At 40.8% G+C, this 18,132-nt stretch overlaps 1 protein-coding gene across 4 annotated transcripts in view; it reads left to right on the top strand.

Moving 5' to 3' along the window:
* The window catches only part of ctsa (cathepsin A), a 50,626-nt gene extending 32,720 nt beyond the window's left edge, over window positions 1-17,906 (top strand). For all 4 annotated transcript variants that reach the window (XM_072238965.1, XM_072238985.1, XM_072238955.1 and 1 more), the window contains 5 exons: window positions 2,814-2,962; window positions 5,447-5,522; window positions 8,840-8,929; window positions 12,137-12,238; window positions 15,166-17,906. In XM_072238965.1, coding sequence (XP_072095066.1) covers window positions 2,814-2,962; window positions 5,447-5,522; window positions 8,840-8,929; window positions 12,137-12,238; window positions 15,166-15,249 — 501 coding nt within the window. In that variant the 3' untranslated portion in view covers window positions 15,250-17,906. The remainder of the gene's footprint in view (window positions 1-2,813; window positions 2,963-5,446; window positions 5,523-8,839; window positions 8,930-12,136; window positions 12,239-15,165) is intronic.
* Window positions 17,907-18,132: the final 226 nt, after the last annotated feature.

The raw sequence follows: 18,132 nt of genomic DNA, 5'->3' as shown, positions 1-18,132 counted from the left end.
GCCAATGATCGGAACAATTTTAAAGGATAAAGTGAGAAAAGCCCTGCCCCAATTAAAGCTACAATTATTACTAAGCAACACAGTGGTTTAATTATTGGGTTTTGGGTTTTTGATTCTCCACATCAACCCAGCAGGGATGGAGAGCGCTCGGGAACGTTCTGTCACTGGATCGAACTTGGGAATTTCCGTCCCGAGCCCGGCGCTGAAACATACATTTCTTAAGTGTTTTATATGCATAGAAAGGTAAAATATATACTAAGACAAACGTTTGAATAACTGACGCTAAATAATACCGGATGTACCTGCTCCGACTTAAAGAGAACTTCCGTTTTTTTTTCTGATCCTGATCCACGATAACCTACGCACATCCCCCCCATATACTTTAAATCATCTCTAGATTACTTATATTACCTAATACAATGGAAATGCTATGTAAAATAGTTGTTATACTGCAATGTTTAGGGAATAATGACAAGAAAAAAAAGTCTGTATATGTTCGAACAACAAATGCTGGAAGAGCACTTCCGGGTTTTCTTGATTCGCGGTTGGTTGAGTTCGCGCATGCAGAACTCGCGGATAAGGAGGGCCGACTGTACTTTCTCCTTTCATTTAATCTCCCTTAGTGCAACACCTCACACTTGCTTGGATTAAACTCCATCTGCCATTTCTCTGCCCATTTCTGTATCCCACTGTATTTTTAATCCTTTACATTATCTGCAACTGGCTAACCTACCCATCAAGCGTATCATAACAAAAAATAAAATAGGATTATAATGGCATTTGAAGATCAGAAGGAGAAAATTTTAACTAGTGTCAATGTTTCTGAGAGCTATCTGGAAGAGAAAGATGGAGAGAAATAATTGTCTTCTGATGAATTGTGGGTAAGTAAATGCTTCAGTTCAACTCCAGTAAGGGGGGAGACCCAAACCTTTCAAGTCAAGTCGCTTTTTATTGTCATTTCGACCATAAGCTGCTGGTACAGTACACAGTAAAAACGAAACAACATTCCTCCAGGACCATGGTGCTACATGAAACAACACAAAACTACACTAGACTAAGTGAGACAACACAAAGCTACACTAGACTACATAAAGTGCACAAAACAATGCAGGGCAGTGACCTTGTGCACTGATTATAATACCTTCAATAATTGCTTGCTCAACCCAACTACAAATGCCACAACCAGCTTAGCAACAAGCTACTTGTAATATCACCTGTCTATGCAATCATTATTTTACCTACCTAATCCTGCCCCTTTCCTCACTTCCATCGCCAGCATTTCCTGAGACTTATGTCCTTGTTCGAATTTTAATTTTTCTGCTTGATTTCACAATGCCCAAACAAGCTGCAGTTCATTCAAGAATGATCTGTTAAAATTGATGGCTCAGTGATCTTTCTCATTAGCCCATGTAAAATTTTAACGTATGATACACAAATGTACACATCCAGATATTTCACTCCATCCACATCATTTTGTAATCCTTTGTTCCACCACATGTAGAGTCTTTTCCCTGTCTCCAACTTTCCTTTGCTCCAGCTGAGGGACAATGGCATTCAAACCTGTCCAATCTAGCAAAATCACCCATCCCTGAAAGTGTCTCCTGTGCTGTTTGACCATAGCTATTCATTCATGGCAGTATAGTTTGATGGAGTCTTGTTAACTGGGGGGAGGGAATATTAGGAGTAGAACAGAAAGTAGAAGTGGTCATTTCAGGAGTCAGGAACCAGTAGAATACCACTGCCTAATCCACAGACCAAACCTTTAAGGAAAGTGTAAACACGAGGATTTCTGCAGAAGTTTGAAATTCAAGCAGTGCACATCAAAGTTGCTGGTGAACGCAGCAGGTCAGGCAGCATCTCTAGGAAGCGGTACAGTGCCAGAAATGTCGACTGTAGCTCTTCCTAGAGATGCTGCCTGGCCTGCTGTGTTCACCAGCAACTTTGATGTGTGTTGCTTTAAGGAAAATGGTAGTTATTGCTTCTATCTTCTGATGAATTGTAGATAAGTATGTGCTTCAGTTCAACTCCAGTAAGGGGGAGACCCAAACCTTTCAAGTCAAGTCGCTATTCAGTAATTGTAACTTTCTAAGTACTGCATAACATTGATCAACTAATCTGTTGTACAACTACTAATCTAAACATATCAGTTTAAACAGTTCATATGGATGCGCTTTCCAATCACCATATGGAGATGTACTTGCATCACTTCAGTCTGACTTGTATTGATTCCTTATCTGTACAGCTAAATGGTGAAAAGTTGGGTTTGGGCCTAATTTAGTATTTCTTCAATTTCCACAAATACCATTTTTAGCTGAAGTTGCAGGTACCGAAACTTGGGTGTTAACTCCTTTGTCTGTTTGTAGGGCATTTCAGTTCTCTAAAACTGATTCCATTTTTGTAGATGGCTGCATCTGATTGCTTCACCTAATTTTCTACATCCTTCATTTTTCTAGGAATTTTGACTGTAGCAGTATCTAGCATCTGCATCTACTTTCTATTTAAAAACTCGGGTCCATCAGATTTGCATTTTACACTTGAATTTGCTGGAAATAAGGGAAGTGTAGCATTTGATTTTTTAAGAATAAATTAAACAAGTAATTTTAAATGCAGAGCCATGGGATTAATTTCTCTTCAATTGCTGGTAGGTGTGCCTATTTGAAAAACGGAGCTGGATCAGGTTATTCGGGTTAATGTAGTTGGGAATGGTCTGCCCCTGCCTCACTCACTGGACAAGCCAATTACCAGAGCCGTTCCAGCAAACTTGGTTCTTGAGCTTTACTCTGTCATGCTTATGTCTCATACATTTTCTCCAGAAACAGCAGAACATGTATCAGAGCTACATGAATGTGCGATTAGACCCCCCTTGCACCAACACCACCGCCTGCTCTGACTACTTGAATAACCCAGATGTACGGAGGGCTTTGCACATTCCACCGTTTGTGCAAAAATGGGAGGTGTGCAGGTAAAATCTTGTCTCTTGCATTAACTGCATGGATTTGCTCATAATTTGGAATATTTATCAGAATTCCTTGTGCTTGCCTGTCTTTGTGGTTTTGTATGAGCAGTGTGAACTGTTTTGGGAGGGCTGTGTTCCTATTAATGTCTCCCTGTAAAAGTAGGTGTATTTGGTAGATTACTCAAGTCAAGACAGCGACAGTCTAAAGTTTGATCACAAATGGAGTCTTGCAAGTACTCCGCTTGTAAAGTAAGGACAGTGATCTGTGCAAGATTTTGAAAAAGACCTGCCCACATTTAATGTTATAGGTGACACTTGGTGAATTGTAATGGTGTGCACACATGCATGTTGAGTATGCCATTGTGATGTTCTCCTGTAAGAATGGAGTAATTACAGCAAGCTAGTGTTTATCCGGAGCTTGTGCACCCAGATTTTTCATGCATCTGGCAGACATTTGAAAGCATAATGTAACTCTCGCTTCAGCTAGCGGCTTAATCTAGGGAAGACAGGCCTCGGCCTGACCAAACTTAAGAAATCTTGTTTGGATGGATGCTGTGCGATGTGTCCCCTGTTACAAATCAGTACCATGAAATAACAAACAGTACACGATATGTGATTGAACGATTGAGCTTTATCATTCTTAATTTGACTATATGGTTGGTAAAGAAACAAAAAAAGAGGGCCCGTTCTCGTGAAACAGTCTAATGTGCAATGTTGGAGCTCGCGGTTTGGTCTGCTGGCTTCCTGTCGACCTCCGAGCATAGCTGACCCTCGCTCCAAGTCACTCCGTCCGGTAGTCTACCAACTCTCTCCATTCACGTCTTCTCTTCTCATCTCTCCCTGACAAAAGACCCCGAAATCCTTTCTCCCAGACCCACAAGAAAGAACAACATCCCTCTCATTAGATAGCACACATTCCAAAGCCCCATTATCTGTAGTCATGACCCAAACATGGCTGCTACAGAGAAACCATTACATTGGCAGTGAAAACTTGCAACAATGTAAAATTTTACATTTATATTGTGTAGCCTTAAAATATAATTGCAATGTAAAATGTAGATATTTAAAAAGTAAGGAGGTGACATAGCTTTGTAATTTATTTAAAGGCTTGCGTTTAGAGTTCTCATGTTATGTACACCAGTTGTGTTTTTTTTTTACCAATTCTCATGTAGCTAGCACCTGGCTCCAATACACTCACTGGCCACTTAATTAGATACATCTTATTAATGCAAATATCTAATCGGCCAATCGTGTGACTGCAGCTCAATGCTTAAGAGCATGCAGACATAGTCAAGTGTTTCACTTATTGTTCAGACCAAACATGAGAATGGAGAAGAAATGTGATCGAGGTGACTTTGACCGTGGAATGATTGGTGCCAGACGGGGTGCTTTGAGTATCTCCGAAATTGATGATCCCCTGGCATTTTCACTCGCAACTGTCTCTTAGAATTTTAGAAGGGGTGCAGAGGAGATTTACCAGGACGCTGCCTGGATGTGAGAGTGTGTCTTATGAGGAAAGATGGAGCGAACGTGGGTGGTTAAGGACGATGGTAGGTGACTTGGTAGAGGTGTATAAGGTGAGAGGCATGGATTATTTAGAGAGAGCACAGTAGCAGGCCAATCTGACCCAGCAGGCCCACAGTGCCCGACTACGCCCATGTGAGCAGATAACCACCTAACTCGTATATCTTCAAAATGTGGGAGGGAACTGGAGCACCCAGTGGAACCCTGACCCTCGCAGTCACTGGCTGCACCAACAAACCTGTAATTGAACCAGGGTTGTTGGTGCTGCAACAGCTTTACGCTAACCTCTATGCTGCTGTGCCGCTGCATTCCGTCAGCGGGCATATGGATCATGGGAATAAAAAGGTTTGTGGTGTCATCAGTTCTTCTAGAGATTGGGATTATACCTATACTGAGCACATCTTCACTGACTGATTCTGGGGTAACTTTCGCAATTTGTCATTTTGGAAAACAATGGCACTGGGAGGGTTTTCTGTCTATCCAGAAATACTCCTGAGTAGCTACATTGACTATGAAGTCTTGTAGGAGCAAAGGTTAAAATAGCTTCCATTGCTTTGATACCAAGCATGAATGTTTTGAACACATTCTTCTGATTTTCTAGAAGTGGTTGATAAAAGTTGGTGGGGGGGGGGGGTGTTCCACACACTTGACTGAGAATGACAGTATTATGAAGGGTGGTTATACCATGCTTTCTCACTCTGCACGTGAAGAATGCGTCTGGTCCACCCATAGTGTGAATGTGAGTATGTCATTTATGTCTTTACCGAGATGTCTATGCTTACCAAGAATTCATCCATATGAAATGTTGGAATGACTATTACTTCTGACAGTTCATAAGATCCTATTCAAAGCTAGGAAGTGGTTTTTCCTGGGAAGTCTGTTTTCGTCTCGTATTCTCGAAGACTCTTCGTAAGGGAGTCCTCCTACCATTTGATTACTTGAACTTTGTTTTTTGTTCCCATCTAGTGCTGAAGTATATATGAATTATCAAATTCTCCACCGTGACATGAAGGATCAATACCTGAAACTATTGGCTGCCAGGGTAATTAAAATCCTGTTTTTTCCATTCTGCTATTTTATTCTAAGTAGGCCACTAAGCTAGCTTTTGGAAGGGGAAGTTGGACTTTACTGGTGATGGCGTTGTAAATTATCCACAGTGCAGTGGTGAGTTTCTCCCCTCCTCATTTGTCCGATTGATTTCTCAATGCAATTTAGTGATACCATACCCCTTCTGCCTGCCTACTATGGTGGTATATTTAAGAAAGGAAGTTCAGCGCTTTGGAAAAGTGGAAATTTTGGCCTTGTAGTGTTCACTTCCATTTGCAGCAAATGCAGCAGCCCATGCTTGCATGCAGAAAGAATTGGACAATGGTTGGGTGATTTGATAATTGGCATTGTAACAGTAGCACTATACAGGTGTCAGGCAATGACCATCTCCAACAAGAGTCTAATTTCCTACTATTGACTTTCAATGCCATTTCCAGCACTGAACTAGTTGACCAGAAATTTGACAGAAATGACTGACTGCGAACATGTTAGATACTGGAGTGGGTGCCTAAATCTAACTTTCTGCTGTCTATAAAACAGCTCTGGATGAATGCAGTACCAACGACACTCGAAAATCTCAGCACTATCCCAGGACTCTTGTCTGGCAACCCATCCACCCGCATATTGCTTCTATCACTGATGCACAGGAGCTGCAGCACGACACACAACTTGCAGCCTCCACTGCCAAGAATGTCAGTGATAGTGGGCAAGACCTGCAGATCATGCACCATCCTGATATGTAAATGTATTGCAGATCTTTTGTTGTTGGATGTGTACCTTGGAGTTCCCTACCTAATAGATGGAAGCAAGAAGCAGTGCAAGAAAATGGCATGCAAGTAGCACAGAAACGAATAGTGATAGCAGAAGGAGGAATATTAGTCAAGATGCTAGGATAACTCCTTGTCCCACCTCTAATAGTTCCTGTTGTAAATTTGGTTATCCTCACTGGCATGGTCACAAACCAAATCTGGAAGAGTCTTTTATATCCATAATTTACTTCCCATTACACGGCTGGCATTTAGGGCAGCAATGAAGGTCCTCCATCTCTGGCAGTGTTCAGGGCTTCCTTCATCTTGTCAGTAGCTTCCTCTGTTTTCACTACTGTCATGCAAGTCCCAGGTGGAGACGCGGGAATACTGTTGCACTCGGATTGCTGTTTCCATAACAGTTTTGTTTTACCAGTCAGGGTGGTTTGTACCCCTGAACCTGAAGGTCTGGCCTCTACCCTCTGAACGTTATTGCTTTGGCTCTTGGTAGGGTCACCCATGCCAAACAGGTCAGACTCTAGCCAGCATAGCTGTCTGGGTCACTGAGGCACGCAGACCTCCCAACCATGACAAGGTTGTGGTCCTCCTGGAGAATATCCATTACAGTTATCATTTGCTGTGTTACGACATACTTAAATTCACTCATATATTCAATGCTTAATAAATAGTTAACCAATAGTTAAAAGTGGGTGTGAACCAAGTGTTGGAAAATGAGCACTAGTCAGAATTCGTACAGCACATAAACGGGTCCTTCAATCCACTGAGTCCACCTTGGTCATCAAAACCCATCTATACTGCTATAGTGTACCACGACTTGGCTCACAGCCTCTGTGACTATGATACTTCTGAAGCACGAGGGTGATCTACCTTTAAAATATTCAAAAGCTGTTCGGCTAATGACCCTCTGACACAAAGAAATCTGCCTTATCACTGTCTTAATTGGGTGAACCCTTATTTTTAAAAGTGATTGCAATTCTAGATTCTCTGAAAAGAGGGAACATTCTCTCTACTTGTTGAGACTAGCCAAGGTCTTGTATGTTTCACCAAGACCCTCTTGCCCAGTACTCTAGATGTGGTCTCACCAATTTCCTGTATAACTGAAAATATAACTTGTATTTTTGCCCCTCAGTTTTAAAAAAAAACATTGTCAGTTTACATAATTATTTATTGTAGCTGTAACCTAGTCTCTCGTGAACCATGCATTAGGGCATGCTCTGCGTCAGTTTTGCAAACTCTCACCATTTTAGAATTGTTATTTTCCTGTCAAAGTAGACAAGTTCATGTCTTTGTATGCCAGATCCTCACTCACTCACTCACAATGTATTGATTCTCCTTTGTAGCCTCCATGTCTCCCCTTCACTATTTGTTTTTCCCCTATCCTCATCATCATCATCAAGGTTACCTTTGGTGTCTTTACCAAGTGTTTTTTAAAATTGTGTGGAAGGACCCTGCTTGAGGCAACACAGTAGAATAGGCATTGGTGCATCACTTTACAGTGCCAGCTGTCAGTCAGTGGGTGCCGTCCTGAATCCGGGCTTGGCGGCTATGCACCTCCACCTGCTTCGATCTTGTGCTCTTTTTCTGGCCTCAGCAGAACTCAACCCAGTCCATTGCCTCACATTATCGTACCAAGTGGTTCACTGCCTTCCTCTTTCCCTCTTTCCTTCTATCATCCCTTCCAATAACAAATTCTGCAGTCCACCACCTCTTAACAAGTGCCCGGCATATTCTAGCTTCCTTTTCTGCACATTCTTCAGCAGCTCGTTTTCTCTCGTCGCTCTCTTCAACACTTCCATATTACTGACCTTCATCCCCCATCTAATTTTTTGCATTCTCCTTAAACACCACATTTCAAATGCCTCCAGTCATCATTGCACTTCCTTGTATAAGGTCCACGATTCGACTCCATACAACAGACTGCTCCAAACGTAGCATTTCCAAATTCTACAACGCAGCCCAAAGTCCAACCTCTTGCCACACAGCACGTCACTCAGGCTCCAGAACGTTGATCTTGCAATCTCAATTCTTTGTGCTAGCTGTAGGGCCAGGATATGTTTCCTGCTGCTGTCAGTAAAGAGTTTGTACATTCTCCCATGACCTTGTGGGTTTCCTCTGGCTCCAATTACCATCCACATTGCAAAGTTAGGGTTCTTGAGCTGTGGGCATGATGTGGTGGCACCAGAAGCTTGGCCCAGTACAATCATCTGGGTGTGTGCAAACAACAGATCTTACTGCATCCTTCAATGTTTCGATGTGCATGTGACAAATAAAGCTCTTTGCTAAGTTTACTGAATACCCTTCTATATCTTAAATTCCAAGGATTTTAGTAATTGCACTTTATTAGCCTTTTCTTCCCATTGCAACATTGTGTTGGCGCCCAGTATATATTGGAGTAGTCAAGTCATTTAATGGTTACCTTGTTTGCAAGTCATGTTTGAACAACTGTGCCTATGTTGTTTTTAAACTAATATATTCTTTATATGTATAGTCTCTGTAAGACTGTATATAGTCTATAATGTTATTTTTTTCTTTAATCCTGTTTCAGAAATACCGGATCCTAGTGTATAATGGGGATGTGGACATGGCCTGTAACTTCATTGGAGATGAATGGTTTGTGAATTCACTTAACCAGGAGGTAAGGTTATTTGTGGTTTGGCATTTGTTCCATTCATCAGGGTTAGGTGGCCCCAGGTTGTTTGCTATTGTGTATCCAATAGCGAGTAACGCTTGGGGCTTATACAGAGTGTGGGGGATATGCAGAAATGAGGAAAGTAAGACAATTCAGGTACAAGTGTCGCACAGTTATATTGTATGTAAGTGAAGTGTTTCATGTCCACGAATATAGTAGACGTGGTAACTGCAAATCACTGCAGTTCAAAACTAAACCAGTGAACTGGAGCAAGAGCAGTGGTTATGATAACCTTTCCCCTATCTTCCACCACCTTGCCAGTGTTATTAACCTAAAAAATTATAGTGCTTAGTAAATAACTGCTTTTGAACCTTGTGAAGTAGAGAATATTTCATCTTTGTAAGATGACAGTATGATCAGATCTTTTATTTTTAAGAAATAACAGTTGGTCAGGACAGCAAAGATTAGTGCATGCACCCAACAAAAAGAGAAATGGGGTTTTGATATGATTACCCTACAATAGATTGCACCTCCAAGTGTGGCACTGTGCTGGACTGCAACAGCTTTCTATTTTTGGCTTCCAAGTCTCTGGCGTGTGTCTTTATTCTTTATGATGCTAGAATGCTGCTCTTTGAGCTATAATTGTCTTCATGCATCTGTTGGGCTTGGGATATCTATGAAAAGATTGGGAGTGCTGACGAGGCATAGTAGGCTAAATAGGGAAGTAAAAGCTCATGTAAAAGCAAAAGAGAGCTTATGACAAAGCAAAAATTTGTGAGAAGACAGTATTGGGAAGCCTTTAAAACCCTACAGAAAGCAACTAAAAGAATCATTAGGGAAGAGATGAAATATGAAGGCAAGCTAGCAAACAATATCAAAGTGGATAGTAAAACCTTTAAGTATGTTTTTTAAAAAAAAAATGAGAGTAGATATAGGACCGCTAGAAAATGAGGCAGGAGAAATAATATTGGGGGCCAAGGAGATGGCAGATGAACTAAATGAGTATTTTGCATCGGTCTTCACTGTGGAAGACACTAGCAGTGTGCCAGGTGTTGGAAGGGTGTGAAGGAGGAGAAATGAGTGCAGGTACTATTACAAGGGTGAAGGTGCCCAAAAAGCTGGAAGTCCTAAGGGTACATAGGTCACGCAGACCAAATGAACTGCACCCTAGGGTTCTGAAAGGGGTAGTGGTAGAAATTGTGGCAGCATTAGTAATAATCTTTCAAAAATCATTGGACTCTGGTATGGTACCAGAGGCCTGGAAAATTGCAAATGTCACCCCACTGCTTAAGAAAGGAGGAAGGCAGCCGAAAGAAAATTATAACCAGTTACCCTGACCTTAGTGGTTAGGAAGATGTTGGAGTCAATTGATAAGAATGAGGTTATGGAGTACTTGGTGAAACAGGACAAGTTGGGGTAAAGTCAGCATAGTTTCCTTAAGGAAAAATCTTGCCTGACGAACCTGTTGGAATTCTTTGCGGAGATTGCAAGTATAGGACAGATAAAGGGGATGCAGTGGATGTTGTATATTTGGACTTTTGGAAGGCCTTTGACAAAGTGCCACACGCAAGGCTGCTTACCAAGTTAAGAGCCCATGGTATTACAGGAAAGTTACAGGCATGGTTAAAACATTGGCTGGTCGGTAGGAGGCAGTGAGTGGGAGTAAAAAGATCTTTTTCTGGTTGGCTACCACTGAATAGTGAGTGTTGAGGAAATGGGTAGGCTGCAGAGATTAGGAGAATGGACAAGAAAGTGGCAAGTGAAATACAGTGTTGGAAAATGCATGGTCGTGTACTTTTGTAGTAGGAATAAATCTGCAGACTATTTTCTAAATGGGGAGAAAATCCAAAAATCTGAGATGCAAAGGGACTTGGGAGCCCTTGTGCAGTACACCCTAAAGGTTAACTTGCAGGTAGAGTCAGTGATGAGGAAGGCAAATGCAATGTTAGTATTCATTTCAAGAGGTCTAGAATATAAGAACAGGGATGTGATACTGAGGCTTTATAAGGCATTGATGAGGCCTCACCTTGAGTATTGTGAACAGTTCTGGGCTCCTCATCTAAGTAAAGATGTGTTGGCATTGGAGATGATTCAGTGGAGGTTCACAAGGATGATTCAGGGAATGAAAGGGTTATCACACAAGGAACGTTAGATAGCTCTGGGTCTGTAGTTGCTGGAATTTAGAAGGATGAGGGTTGGATCTCAGTGAAAACTTTTGAATGTTGAAAGGAGTCTAGGACAAGAGGGCACAGCCTCAGGATAGAGGGCCATCCATTTAAAACAGATGCAGAGAAATTTCTTTAGCCAGAGGGTGGTGAAGTTTTGGTATTTATCACCACAAACAGTAATGGAGGCCAGGTCATTGGGTGTATTTAAGGCAGAGCTTTATAGGTTCTTGATTAGACACAGTATCAAAGGTTACAGGGAGAAGCTCAGGGTGTGGGGAGAAAAGGATCAGCCAGAATTGAATGGTGGAGCAGACTCGATGGGCCAAATGGCCTAATTCTGCTCCTATGTTTTATGGTCTTAAATTGCTTTCTACTACATCATTAGAAAGCATGACTTATTTTATTCCATTTGGAGAACAAATACAAGAAAAGAAATGGTGTTCTGGGGAAACTGAGTATTAATGCAAACCATTCCATTTGTTGTGTGTAACCCAGCATAATCAAATCTCTGGTTGTACATTTCCAGTAAACAACAATAAGAGCTGGAAATAGCTCAGCATCCAGTAATTAGGCAGCCAGTGAACAAATTGCCATGTAGCAATAACAGGTCCAAATCACCCCACTGTTGCAGGAGTCAGACATGAGCAGTCTTGAATGCAATGGTTTAAATTCTGACTGTAGAAAAACCATTTGTCCAAAACTCTGGAAAAAAAATCATTGACCATGTGGCCCTGCTTGTGAACACTGTGTCTAACTTTGCCAGTATCCACTCCTGGGATCTGGTTGCTTTGTTATGAAGAATCTACAGAGTATTTAAATGAAGTCAGGTGGACAAAGAAACAGAAGGAACTGTGGGTTGGAATACTGTAACCTGTGTACATCTTATTCAAGCTATTTCTGCCATGAGCAAAGCTATGATAGGATCATCTGAATTCTTTGTGTTGTATTGTCAGACTTGATTTAAGGTAAAGGAGTAAAAGAGTTATCATTGCTCTGTGAGTGTTCAGTGTGTCATCCATATACATCCGTTTCATTTTCCACACAGGTCCAAGTGAACCGCCGGACTTGGTTATACAAAGATGAGAATGGTGATCAGGTGGGAGGGTTTGTCAAGGAATTTACCAACCTTGCTTTCCTGACTGTAAAGGTACATCCTTTCAATGAGTTTGTGAATTGTCAATAAAAACACTGCTGGGGATGCTTAACAAGATCTGGGAAAGAGAAAGAGTTAATGTTTCATATCAAAAGCCTTTCACTGGAAGTGGGAAAAGTTTATAGACAAGTGCAGAGCCAGGGATAAACAAGGAGGAAAGATTAGATTGAACATCAGGGACTAACACATCTTAATTAGGCACTTCAGCCTACTGACTTAAATGACTGAAAATTTTATATGGTAAGCAATGGACAATAGGTGCATGAGTAGGCCATTCGGCCCTTTGAGCCAGCACCACCATTCACTGTGATAATGGCTGATCATCCACAATCAGTACCCCGTTCCTGCCTTCTCCCCATATCCTTTAAGAGCTGTATCTAACTCTTTCTTGAAAGCATCCAGAGAATTAGCCTCCACTGCCTTCTGAGGCAGAGCATTCCATATATCCACCACTCTCTGGGTGAAAAGTTTTTTCCTCAACTCTGTTCTAAATGGCCTACCCCTTATTCTTAAACTGTGCCTCTGGTTCTGGACTCCCCCAACATCGGGAACATATTTCCTGCCTCTAGCGTGTCCAATCCTTTATAATCTTATATGTTTCAATCAGATCCCCTCTCATCCTTCTAAATTCCAGTGTATACAAGCCCAGTCGCTCCAACCTTTCAACATATGACAGTCCCGCCATCCCAGGAATTAACCTCGTGAACCTATGCTGCACTCCCTCAATAGCAAGAATGTCCTTCCTCGAATTTGGAGACCAAAACTGCACACAGTACTCCAGGTGTGGTCTCACCAGGGCCCTGTACAACTGCAGAAGGACCTCTTTGCTCCTATACTCAACTGCTCTTGTTATGAAGGCCAACATGCCATTAGCTTTCTTCATTGCCTGCTGTACCTGCATGCTTACTTTCAGTGACTGATGAACAAGGACACCTAGATCTCGTATTTCCCCTTTTCCGAACTTGACACCATTCAGATAGTAATCTGCCTTCCTGTTCTTGCCACCAAAGTGGATAACCTCACATTTATCCACATTAAACTGCATTTGCCGTGCATCTGCCCACTCACCCAACCTGTCCAAGTCACCCTGCATTCTCATAACATCCTCCTTACATTTCACACTGCCACCCAGCTTTGTGTAACCTGCAAATTTGCTAATGTTACTTTTAATCCCTTCATCTAAATCATTAATATATATTGTAAATAGCTGCGGTCCCAGCACCAAGCCTTGCGGTACCCCACTAGTCACTGCCTGCCATTCTGAAAGGGACCCGTTAATCCTTGCTCTTTGTTTCCTGTCTGCCAACCAATTTTCTATCCATGTCAGCGCCCTGCCCTCAATTCCATGTGCTCCAATTTTGCCCACTAATCTCCTATGTGGGACCTTAACAAAGACTTTCTGAATGTCCAGGTACACTACATCCACTGGCTCTCCCTTGTTCATTTTCATAATTACATCCTCAAAAAATTCCAGAAGATTAATCAAGCATGATTTCCCCTTCGTAAATCCATGCTGACTCAGACCGATCCTGTTACTGCTATCCAAATGTGCCCCTATTTCATCTTTTATAATTGACTCCAGCATCTTTCCCGCCACTGATGTCAGGCTAACTGGTCTATAATTCCCTGTTTTCTCTCTCCCTCCTTTCTTAAAAAGTGGGATAACATTAGCTACCCTCCAATCCACAGGAACTGAACCTGAATCTATAGAACATTGGAAAATGACTACCAATGCGTCCACGATTTCTAGAGCCACCTCCTTAACGTACCCTGGGATGCAGACCATCAGGCCCTGGGGATTTATCAGCCTTTAGTCCCATCAGTCTATCCAACACCATTTTCTGCCTATTGTGAATTTCCTTCAGTTGCTCTGTTACCCTAGGTCCTCTGTCCACTAATACATCTGGGAGATTGTTTGTGTCTTCCCTAGTGAAGACAGATCCAAAGTACCATTTGGATTCGTCTGCCATTTCTTTGTTCCCCGTAATAAATTCACCCGTTTCTGTCTTCAAGGGCCCAACTTTGGTCTTAACTAATTTTTTCCCCTTCACAAACCTAAAAGCACTGCCCCATTTTTTTTTTATTTTTCAGGCAGGTGCTGATAATGATTCTGATGTTACCATTAATATCTCTTCTAAAACCACCTATCCCTTGTCCTCTTGGCATTCAATTTACCTTGCACCATCTTTTCTGCCCTGCATCCTAGTTAAATTCCCTCCCTTTGCTTGTTGCCCCCAGCTATGTACTGGTTTAAAACTGATGAGTTGTCCAGTTCTGATGTTGATACTATCTCCCTCATTTGCTGCTGATGAGCATTTACGGCATTTTCTGTTTTGTTTTTCCACTTCTCGCCTTTGCAAACATTTTGTTTCTAGTTTAGCATGACTTTTAACTCCATATTATATTCATATTCTTTGGATCCTTCTTTTGGAGGATTATAAGGCTGGAGAGTTTGTGGATGTACTGAGAAATGGTGATTTGAACATGAGAACATATAAACAATTCTACTAATATTCCCTAATTTCTCCACACCACAGGATACCATGATTTCAGCCCTTGAAGTGTTTTTACAGAATTTTTTTTTGGTCCACATTTCTCCTTTTTAAAATGCTACTTGAAACCTATCTCTGACCAGGCATTGTCCTGGTGTCAGCTTTTTGTTTGACATCTTGCAGAATGTTTACCTTTGGAAAGGTAGTCCAAATGCATGTTGTCAGAGGGTTGAAAAGGGAAACCATTGGTTATCTTCGTATGGAGAATGGTTACTGAAGGCTGAAAGAGTTGGCAAGTCTCTACCCTAAATGTGTTTGGTTTGTTAAGAAGGGAAGTAGTAAAGGGTTTGAGGAAATAAGTGTATTTGGGTAATGAAGCAATGCCTTGCATTACTACTCCATTTCACTGTGAACATTTTTATTTCTCAGGGAGCAGGTCACATGGTGCCATCGGACAAACCAAACGCAGCCTTTACGTTCTTCAGCCGCTTTTTGCACAAGGAGCCATATTGAGACAGGACCAAGAATTCTAGCACAAAGCATTAAAATTAACATTTCTGAGCAAGTGTGCACTTAGGTAGGGTAGGGGTTGGAGTGTGCTCTGAGGCAGTATCCAAAAACATTGAGTTAATGTGGGGAGCAATTTCCAAAATGTCAGCTTCGCCCAGGAAAAAAATACTATCTCAGAACCCACTCCAGCATAGTTTTTAATGGAGAAATATTAAGCACTCCCAGGTGTCGTTGTACAATTATTGGCATACTCCAGAGACTGATCTGCCTGCAATTATGGATATACTCTGCAATCAAAATCTATTTCTTGATCTTGTTCAGAAGCCTAAATGAATGTAATCTAGATGATGGTTTATCTGATAGAGAATGAATGATATTATAATTTCAAATGAACTGCAAATTCCTTTGTATCAAAACAATGAGGCAAATTTCTTGCAAGAAGTGTAAATTTAATGTATGAAAAGGAAATCATGATTTCAAGTTAGCTTTAAGATTCATGCCACTAAACTATGTTTGCATTTCTGATATTAGCAAGCACAAATCATTTAACAGCTGCTAAATGTTCTCCTGTAAATCTGGACCATGGGAAAACTCTTAATGTACTATCAGACCCACACTTTTTGTTTTAATTTTATAATTTTACTCAATTTTATTAAGAGGTGCCGATGTTTACTACCTTTTGATGTGTTTTCCCAATTTGAATACACAAGAAGTTGTGACTTGGAATTCATTGTCTGAAAGAGTGAAGGTAATATTTTCAGTCCTAACGCAAACCAATTAGTTATCTACTTGAAAGCGAGAGGCTGTGGGGAATAAGGTGATTATTTTTTTTCATATATTGCTAGCTCAGGTTTGATAAGGTGATCAGTTTTTCGGCACATCTTAATTGGATGAAATTGATTTATTTTTGATGTGGTTTCCTCTTTTAGAAAATGAGGAAGAATATTGGTATCATTCAGATAATGGAACGGTGAAGCAGACACTGCCTTATTGAAGGCTTTCTTCTAGTTCCAGGGTTTCAGCTTCTCATTATTTTTCCTCTCTAACAGCTTTGCCTATTCTATAGTTTTCACTGCTTGGCTCCCCAGCATGAGATTCAAGTTGGTTAAAGTCTTGGTCCTTAATCTCAAGATGAAGTTGAGTGCCAAGAGCCACCACTTTCTCCTTCACATCTTTTATTGTCTTGGAAAGGCTTGAGAAACCATCAACAAAGTTGGGACAAACTTTCTTCCAAGCACAACTCATTTGTTTGCTTTAGATCAGTCCATGCATCTGCAGTATTCCTTACTGCATTGTAAAAATTTGATTTCCAAAGTTCCCTCAGTCTTCTATTGCATTGGTCTTAGTTGCAGTTTACATCTTGATCAGTTGGCTGTATTGTTTGGTGACAAATGGATAAAAATTATCCGAAAATGGAGGATGCCCCTAGGCATTATCAAGTATTAAATAAAATCTTGAATTGTAAATCCTTGGAAGCACAGTATCTCCAATTTTGGAATAAAATGGTTCATAACCAGTCTTCAAGAAGAGCCAATATCACCCTAGTTGTTCCGTTGGATTACCAAATGACTGAATGATTTCCACATCCCAAAGGTTCTTGGACTGATAAGCAGGCAAATGGTTAAGTCTGCAGTCTCCTGCAGCATTTCCACCAAGCCAATGGATCAGTCTCTCCCACAAGTCTTTTCCTCCCTTGTAGTGTAAATTGGTTTGGGCCATTACAACCCAGTCTCATCCATTTTGAAAACTTGTTCAATATAATAAATATTTCTGAAATTACTTGAGCCAAAGCATCAAGAAATTCACTCACTGCAACAGGTTGAGCACTCTAATATTATGAACACTAGCTCTTTAAATCTGTTAAACCACCCTCTATTTGAAGCAAATTCTTCACTTTAATTACTCTGCATTTTCAAATATATGAACAGGCATTTTGCTTTATCTTTAATAACCATCAGGCTGACAGATCTTCAAGCCAAATCACCAGAAGATTTTCCATATCAATTATCAAGCTGCTTTGAAATGATGGTAGCCTGTATCAGGGCTGATTCTTAACATGCTCAAGAATGAGTGCTTTGTCTTTTATGATGGGGTGTCATTTTGAATAACTGAAACCCAATGTTTTGACAGTTTGCAATGGCATGTCCTCCCTTTTTGTTTTAATTGTATACATTTTTAAATTTCCATTGTGATGGTTTTCCTTTTGAATGACATACCATCACGTTTGTCTTTCTTGCTTTTTGGGGGGTACTATAATGGCAAAATACTAACAGTTACACAACATGGTACCTGTACAGTATAAAGAATCTCAAACACTGTTTCTCATATGGCACACTCAAGATGGCTAGTGTTGTATGGGAGGCTGAAGCTGTGTTACTGTTAAGTGGATTTATTCATGCAACGTCTGAAGAAAACTGGTGTTGGTAAGGATGAATGTGTGTACATAAGTCAGACATTTGAATTGAGAGCTTGTTTGTATAGGTAGTCCATAAATCTGGTGTTGGTATATTGGCCTTCCCTTAATTTCCCAGTATTTTCATGGATTGGGCAGAGTGGATCTAATGTATTCCAGTTTTTCCTAAGTGGAAGGATCCTGCTTAAGAAACACTGAATAATATTGGGAAGTTAATCATAAACTGTCCCTTTCATCCTTAAGAAACCAAGTGAGCGATACTAACATTTTTATTACACATTTGAAGAAAGTCTGCATACCTTGAGATTAATACCTTCTTCCAAAGCAAACATGATCAAAGATATCACACATGTCTCCTCTGAAATGATTTAGTCAACTGTGATATCTTCGATCACGTTTACTTTGGAAGAGAGTAACAATCTCAAGGTGTGCACACTGTTTCTTCAAATGTGTAATAAAAATGTTGCTATTGC

This window comes from Mobula birostris, chromosome 2 (genome assembly GCF_030028105.1).
Source record: "Mobula birostris isolate sMobBir1 chromosome 2, sMobBir1.hap1, whole genome shotgun sequence".
In the NCBI taxonomy this organism is placed as follows: Eukaryota; Metazoa; Chordata; class Chondrichthyes; order Myliobatiformes; family Myliobatidae; genus Mobula; species Mobula birostris.
The sequence above is the reverse complement of the archived record's forward strand: the minus strand, read 5'-3'. Positions and strand labels throughout refer to the sequence as shown.